Below are 8,976 nucleotides of genomic sequence, written 5' to 3'. Positions count from 1 at the left end.
ACTGTACTCCACTTTGGGCTGTTCTTGCCTGTTGACACGCTGCTTGGTCCGTTGGTGGTGGGTGATTCTGTAACGGTTTTCTTTATGAGAAGGAGAGTCGGACCAAAATGCAGCGTGTAGATTGCGATCCATGTTTATTAAACAAACGAAACACGAATCTAAATACAAACACTACCAAAAACAAGAAACGTAACGAAAACCGAAACAGCCTATACTAGTGTAAACTAACACAGAGTAAGGACACTAAGGACAATCACCCACGACAAACTCAAAGAATATGGCTGCCTAAATATGGTTCCCAATCAGAGACAACGATAAACACCTGCCTCTGATTGAGAACCACTTCAGACAGCCATAGACTTAGCTAGAACACCCCACTAGCTACAATCCCCATACAAACACACCACATACAAAAACCCATGCCACACCCTGGCCTGACCAAATAAATAAAGATAAACACAAAATACTTTGACCAGGGTGTGACACTGAACTCAGGGGTCAACGTAACATACTGACTGTAAAAACAACCTGAACTCAGGGGTCAACATGACACACTGACTGTAAAAACAACCTAAACTCAGGGGTCAACATAACATACTGACTGTGAAAACAACCTGAACTCAGGGGTCAACATAACATACTGACTGTGAAAACAACATGAACTCAGGGGTCAACATAACATACTGACTGTAAAAACAACCTAAACTCAGGGGTCAACATAACATACTGACTGTAAAAGAGACAATAATAAGACTGTAACAAGTGTATTTGCAGGGTATGTGACTAGATTAGGAGGTCAGTTTGTAGACTAACACCCAGTGGGTTTTGTTAACCTGAAGGTATGAAACCATAGTGGTAAACATTACTTCTGTTATGAGAAACAGGAAGTTGTGTCGGGACAGAGATCTTTCTGTGGATCCATGAACGTCGCTGGTGGCAGACTGAGACACCATGAAGATACAGCAGATCAAGGAGAACCGGGAGGCCCACCTGGCAGCCATGATGGAACGCCTGCAGGAGAAGTGAGAGAAGACTGGCCAGTAGTATTGTAGTAATAGTACTGCAGTAGTAGTAGTAGTTCTGTGGTAGTAGTAGTCTCTGAAACTGGAAACACTTATCTCCCTCACTAGCTTTAAGCACCAGCTGTCAGAGCAGCTAACAGATTACTGCACCTGTACATAGCCCATCTATAATTTAGCCCAAACAGCTACAGTGGGGCAAAAAAGTATTTAGTCAGCCACCAATTGTGCAAGTTCTCCCACTTAAAAAGATGCGAGAGGCCTGTAATTTTCATCATATGTATACTTCAACTATGACAGACAAAATGAGAAAAACAATCCTGAAAATCACATTGTAGGATTTTTAATGAATTTATTTGCAAATTATGGTGGAAAATAAGTATTTGGTCAATAACAAAAGTTTCTCAATACTTTGTTATATCCCCTTTGTTGGCAATGACAGAGGTCAAACGTTTTCTGTAAGTCTTCACAAGGTTTTCACACACTGTTGCTGGTATTTTGGCCCATTCCATGCAGATCTCCTCTAGAGCAGTGATGTTTTGGGGCTGTTGCTGGGCTACACGGACTTTCAACTCCCTCCAAATATTTTCTATAGGGTTGAGATCTGGAGACTGGCTAGGCCACTCCAGGACCTTGAAATGCTTCTTACGAAGCCACTCCTTCGTTGCCCAGGCGGTATGTTTGGGATCATTGTCATGCTGAAAGATCCAGCCACGTTTCATCTTCAATGCTCTTGCTGATGGAAGGAGGTTTTCACTCAAAATCTCACGATACATGGCCCCATTCATTCTTTCCTTTACATGGATCAGTCGTCCTGGTCCCTTTGCAGAAAAACAGCCCCAAAGCATGATGTTTCCACCCCCATGCTTCACAGTAGGTATGGTGTTCTTTGGATGCAACTCAGCATTCTTTGTCCTCCAAACACGACGAGTTGAGTTTTTACCAAAAAGTTATATTTTGGTTTCATCTGACCATATGACATTCTCCCAATCTTCTTCTGGAATCATCCAAATTCTCTCTAGCAAAATTCAGACGGGCCTTGACATGTACTGGCTTAAGCAGGGGGACACATCTGGCAATGCAGGATTTGAGTCCCTGGCGGCATAGTGTGATGGTAGGCTTTGTTACTTTGGTCCCAGCTCTCTGCAGGTCATTCACTAGGTCCCCCCCATGTGGTTCTGGGATTTTTGCTCACCGTTCTTGTGATCATTTTGACCCCACGGGGTGAGATCTTGCGTGCAGCCCTAGATCGAGGGAGATAATCAGTGGTCTTGTATGTCTTCCATTTCCTAATAATTGCTCCCACAGTTGATTTATTCAAACCAAGCTGCTTACCTATTGCAGATTCAGTCTTCCCAGCATGGTGCAGGTCTACAATTTTGTTTCTGGTGTCCTTTGACAGCTCTTTGGTCTTGGCCATAGTGGAGTTTGGAGTGTGACTGTTTGAGGTTGTGGACAGCTGTCTTTTATACTGATAACAAGTTCAAACAGGTGCCATTAATACAGGTAACGAGTGGAGGACAGAGGAGCCTCTTAAAGAAGAAGTTACAGGTCTGTGAGAGCCAGAAATTGTGCTTGTTTGTAGGTGACCAAATACTTATTTTCCACCATAATTTGCAAATAAATTCATTAAAAATCCTACAATGTGATTTTCTGGATTTAAAAAAAATAATTTTTCTGTCATAGTTGAAGTGTACCTATGATGAAAATTACAGGCCTTTCTCATCTTTGTAAGTGGGAGAACTTGCACAATTGGTGGCTGACTCCACCCTACCTGACACCCTAGACCCACTCCAATTTGCTTACCGCCCAAATAGGTCCACAGACGATGCAATCTCAACCACACTGCACACCGCCCTAACCCATCTGGACAAGAGGAATACCTATGTGAGAATGCTGTTCATTGACTACAGCTCGGCATTCAACACCATAGTACCCTCCAAGCTCGTCATCAAGCTCGAGACCCTGGGTCTCGACCCCGCCCTGTGCAACTGGGTACTGGACTTCCTGACGGGCCGCCCCCAGGTGGTGAGGGTAGGCAACAACATCTCCTCCCCGCTGATCCTCAACACTGGGGCCCCACAAGGGTGCGTTCTGAGCCCTCTCCTGTACTCCCTGTTCACCCACGACTGCGTGGCCACGCACGCCTCCAACTCAATCATCAAGTTTGCGGACGACACAACAGTGGTAGGCTTGATTACCAACAACGACGAGACGGCCTACAGGGAGGAGGTGAGGGCCCTCGGAGTGTGGTGTCAGGAAAATAACCTCACACTCAACGTCAACAAAACTAAGGAGATGATTGTGGACTTCAGGAAACAGCAGAGGGAACACCCCCCTATCCACATCGATGGAACAGTAGTGGAGAGGGTAGCAAGTTTTAAGTTCCTCGGCATACACATCACAGACAAACTGAATTGGTCCACTCACACAGACAGCATTGTGAAGAAGGCGCAGCAGCGCCTCTTCAACCTCAGGAGGCTGAAGAAATTTGGCTTGTCACCAAAAGTACTCACAAACTTCTACAGATGCACAATCGAGAGCATCCTGGCGGGCTGTATTACCGCCTGGTACGGCAACTGCTCCGCCCTCAAACGTAAGGCTCTCCAGAGGGTGGTGAGGTCTGCACAACGCATCACCGGGGGCAAACTACCTGCCCTCCAGGACACCTACACCACCCGATGTCACAGGAAGGCCATAAAGATCATCAAGGACATCAACCACCCGAGCCACTGCCTGTTCACCCCGCTATCATCCAGAAGGCGAGGTCAGTACAGGTGCATCAAAGCTGGGACCGAGAGACTGAAAAACAGCTTCTATCTCAAGGCCATCAGACTGTTAAACAGCCACCACTAACATTGAGTGGCTGCTGCCAACACACTGACACTGACTCAACTCCAGCCACTTTAATAATGGGAATTGATGGGAAATGATGTAAATATATCACTAGCCACTTTAAACAATGCTACCTTATATAATGTTACTTACCCTACATTATTCATCTCATATGCATACGTATATACTGTACTCTATATCATCGACTGTATCCTTATGTAATACATGTATCACTAGCCACTTTAACTATGCCACTTTGTTTACATACTCATCTCATATGTATATACTGTACTCGATACCATCTACTGTATCTTGCCTATGCTGCTCTGTACCATCACTCAATCATATATCCTTATGTACATATTCTTTATCCCCTTACACTGTGTACAAGACAGTAGTTTTGGAATTGTTAGTTAGATTACTTGTTGGTTATTACTGCATTGTCGGAACTAGAAGCACAAGCATTTCGCTACACTCGCATTAACATCTGCTAACCATGTGTATGTGACAAATAAAATTTGATTTGATTTGATTTGACTAAATACTTTTTTGCCCCACTGTACCTCTTCCCCTACTGTATTTATTTATTTATTTAGCTCCTTTTTAGCCCATTATTTATATCTCTACTTTGCACATTCTTCCACTGCAAATCAACCATTCCAGTGTTTTACTTGCTATATTGTATTTACTTTGCCATCACAGCCTTTTTTTTGCCTTTACCTCCCTTATTTATCTCACCTCATTTGCTCACATCGTATATAGACTTGTTTATACTGTATTATTGACTGTATGTTTGTTTTACTCCATGTGTAACTCTGTGTCGTTGTATGTGTCGCACTGTTTTGCTTTATATTGACCAGGTCGCAATTGTAAATGAGAACTTGTTCTCAACTTGCCTACCGGGTTAAATAAAGGTGAAAAAATGTAAAATTATTAGGAGAAGGTGTGATCTAGAATTAGAATGATAGAACTAGAATAAAAATAGACTTCATTCTAAGAAACCACTAGGGGTGCATCCTGCCTGTGTAAGCTATACGTCTAACTTCCTGTCCAGTGTGGATGTTAACTTCTCTCTGGTAGTTCCATACATAGAGAATGGATACTCCACATTCGGCACACTACAATGACTCTGTTTAAATATGTCACAACGATCTGCCTGCATCCTCCACAAGCTGACTACTACAGTACAAATGTTCTCCCTCCATGTGTCTCAAGCTTCGCTGAATAAAGCTCTGGGCTTCTGTCAACATGACATGTACCATCTCATTATTTTCTGTGCTAAAGACAAGGGAACATGTGAACTGCCAAATAAAAGAACCAATGACCTAAACATGTTGAGTGGTTGATGTTTTAGGAATGACTGTCCTGCTGTCGATAAGAGACGTTGAGTAGGCTACTGTCAGTGATGTCAGTAGAACAGGGTTTCCCTAACTCGGTCCTGGGGACCGAACGTTCCCTTGGGGGCCCCGGGACCCAGTTTGAGAAACCCGGAAGTAGACTATCACCCATTATTTGATTTCCTTTTCTTTTTAAATGCTCCCGATTGTAGCTGATTATTGGGACAAACAAAACAATGTAAATCACACTTGTCTTAATCTGGATTTATTGTGTTGAATGTAGAGCAACATGAGCAGAGTGGAGTTTGGTCCCACATCAAGGCATCAGGGACTGTTTACAGGTTTGCTGGGTTAGGTACTGTAACCCTGGGTTACTGTAGAATACATGGTGGGCAGCAAACCAATCAGGGAGGAGGAGGCAACTACTCATTAACCGAAAATATCAGAAAATGGCTGATAAACAGAATTCTTTAATTCCTCAAATGCATTTCTGAGCATTCTTGGAATCTCTGAAATAAGTTCAACTGCATTCTCAACTTCCTTCGCAATTTGATCTTCTAAGAGTGGAGTTGTGTCAAGACAGAGATCTTTCTTTGGATCGATGAACGTCGCTGGTGGCAGACTGAGACAATCCACCTGTTTCTTATAGAAGTCCAGTTCAGTAGCAGTGAGCTCCCTTCTCCTACTGTAGAGTGTTAGAGAGGTGTAGGTCTTCCCATCCTCATCCCATTTCTCCAGGGTCAGGAGGCAGTCTGAGCACGTTGTCAGGAGAACCTCAGTAACAGGGATGGGGCTCACTGAGGTCCATGTGCTATTGTCATGCAGAGTAAAGTTAGAGTTGATCCTGGAGCATCCGAATCCAAAAGTATTTTGATGTGGAATACCGAAGCCAAGGAACTGGGCGATGTCAAGAATGTTGTTCTGGGTACCGACCGGCACAGAGACCTCTATCCAGGCACTGTGTAATAAGGTATACAGTATTTGTTCCCCGAAAGGACGGTCTGAACTCTCAGCAATATACACCCACTTCCCCAGAGTCTGCAAGATGGAAAGGCAAATAGACAATAAATTGGGTCAGCTGACACAAACAACCCTGTCTCTCTAATCATTGTTGGACAGACAGACAGACGTACAGACGGACAGGCGTACGGACAGACAGACAGACAGACAGACAGGTAGATGGACAGACAGGTAGACGGACAGACAGGTAGACGGACAGACAGACAGGTAGATGGACAGACAGACAGACAGTACAGTTCAGTGGATAGTACCTGAGTGACACTGCTCAGCTCCAGTGGTCTCAGGAGATCCTCACAGGTTAAAGGGGCCGCCTGGGAGCCACTCACTGAGAGAAGGCCCAGGACAACAGTGACACACACAGCCAGCATCATATCTGTCTCACTCTGCCTGTTGATGTTTCAGTAATGCTGAGGATAGTTCCAGTCTTTATATGATCTAATGTTTGCTCTCCTCTGCCTTTCATGGTACAACAGATCAGCCAGTACAATGAGGCCGTCCTCCTATAGCTCCTCCCACTGTCCTGCTCTGCTGTCTGGGTTCACAGTTCCACCACTATTGCTTAATCTAAAAAGACTCCTAATCTCGAGTGGACAGACTACATAATTTAAAATGAGTATCTGGAGCAAATAAATAACATTTTAGTTCTGAGTTTCTGAAATTAACCTATTCTTAAACAAAACTTGAACTGAAGTGTCAACACAACATACTAACTGTAAATACAACCTGAACTCAGGGGTCAACATAACATACTGACTGTAAAAAAAACCTGAACTCAGGGGTCAACATAACATACTGACTAAAAACAACCTGAACTCAGGGATCAACATAACATACTGACTATAAAAACAACCTGAACTCAGGGGTCAACATAACATACTGACTATAAAAACAACCTGAACTCAGGGGTCAACGTAACATACTGACTATAAAAACAACCTGAACTCAAGGGTCAACGTAACATACTGACTATAAAAAACAACCTGAACTCAAGGGTCAACGTAACACACTGACTGTAAAAACAACCTGAACTCAGGGGTCAACATGACACACTGACTGTAAAAACAACCTAAACTCAGGGGTCAACATAACATACTGACTGTAAAAACAACCTAAACTCAGGGGTCAACATAACATACTGACTGTAAAAGAGACAATAATTGGGACTGTTACAAGTCTATTTGCTGGGTATGTGGCTAGATTATACGATCAGTCTGTAGACCAACACCCAGTGGGTTTTGTTAACCAGAGGGTATGAAACCAGGCGCCTCCCGAGGGGTGCAGTGATCTAAGGCACTGCACCACAGTGCTTGCTGTGTCACTAGATATCCTGGTTCGAGTCCAGGCTCTGTCGAACAGTTAGCCCAGCGTCATCCGGGTTAAGGGAGGGTTTGGCCGGCAGGGATGTTTTTGTCCCATCATGCAGTGCACGCACGCAGTAACGCAGAACCTCAGTAATAGGGATGGGGGTCACTGAGGTCCATGTGTTATTGTCATGCAGAGTAAAGTTTATCCTGAAGCATCAGTTCTCTGATCCGGAATACTGAAGACATAGAAGTCTACAACATTGACTGGCACAGAGACCTTTATCCAGGCACTGTGTAACAATGTATTCAGTATTAGCTACCAGGAAGGACGGCCTGAACTCTCAACAATAGACACCCACTTCCCCAGAGTCTGCTAGATGGAAAGGCAGATAGACAATAACTGGGTCAGCTGACACAAACAACACTGGCTCCATAACCATGGGTGGACAGACAGACGGGTGGATGGATGGACAGACAGACGGGCGGATGGGTGGACAGATGGACAGGCGGACAGGCGGACGGACAGGCGGACAGGCGGACAGGCGGACGGACAGACGGGCGGATGGGTGGACAGATGGACAGGCGGACAGGCGGACGGACAGGCGGACGGACAGATGGACAGGCGGACCAACAGGCGGACAGGCGGACGGACAGACAGACAGGGGGACAGACAGACGGACAGGCGGACGGACAGACGGACAGGCGGACCGTCATGCGGACAAACTGATAGCTATAATGTTTACTCTCCTGTGCCTTTTATAACACAACAAGTCGGGTCCCAGGAACATTTGCTGTTTGTTCCGTCAAGGTTTCCAGTTCTAGAACGGTTGCTAAATCTAATCAACTCAAAGTCCCATTTGCACATTCCTGATCTTTTGTGGACAGACTATGTTACATAAATCGAGTATCTGACACATTTTTTTCCAATTTTTTCCCGAGTTTTCCAAGATGAACCCATTCCTAACACAGAGTGCTGTTGTTTCCAGCAGGGGGCAGTAAAGCTTTTTGACTATCAATACTGAACTTAATTGTATTGTCAATACTGTATTGCATTGAATGAAAGGGGCTTTTTAGATTCCCTACAGTGCCTTTATTGAAGTCTTAAGTCTTGTATGTGAGCGTCTTGATCTGGTGCAGCACTTGTACTTCCAAGTCTAACATCCCAGCATTCTAAAGTCTAACATCCCAGTATTCTCAAGTCTAACATCCCAGTATTCTAAAGTCTAACATCCCAGTATTCTAAAGTCTAACATCCCAGTATTCTCAAGTCTAACATCCCAGTATTCTAAAGTCTAACATCCCAGTATTCTAAAGTCTAACATCCCAGCATTCTAAAGTCTAACATCCCAGTATTCTCAAGTCTAACATCCCAGTATTCTAAAGTCTAACATCCCAGCATTCTAAAGTCTAACATCCCAGCATTCTAAAGTCTAACATCCCAGTATTCTATAGCATGCTGTT

General features: G+C 44.3%; 1 protein-coding gene across 1 annotated transcript; it reads right to left on the bottom strand.

The window, feature by feature from the left end:
- Positions 1 to 5,440: 5,440 nt before the first annotated feature.
- LOC149984341 (uncharacterized) lies at positions 5,441 to 6,675 on the bottom strand. Its single transcript, XM_090220483.1, has 2 exons — positions 6,463 to 6,675; positions 5,441 to 6,229 (listed from the first exon to the last, which is right to left on the bottom strand). The coding sequence occupies exons 1-2, from the start codon at positions 6,580 to 6,582 to the stop codon at positions 5,621 to 5,623; spliced, it is 729 nt and encodes a 242-aa protein (XP_090076609.1). The 5' UTR covers positions 6,583 to 6,675; the 3' UTR covers positions 5,441 to 5,620.
- Positions 6,676 to 8,976: the final 2,301 nt, after the last annotated feature.

The sequence above is a fragment of the Oncorhynchus mykiss genome, chromosome 3 (genome assembly GCF_057628025.1).
Source record: "Oncorhynchus mykiss isolate SJ-2025 chromosome 3, ASM5762802v1, whole genome shotgun sequence".
In the NCBI taxonomy this organism is placed as follows: Eukaryota; Metazoa; Chordata; class Actinopteri; order Salmoniformes; family Salmonidae; genus Oncorhynchus; species Oncorhynchus mykiss.
Note: the sequence above shows the minus strand (reverse complement) of the source record. Positions and strands in the feature narration are given on the sequence as shown.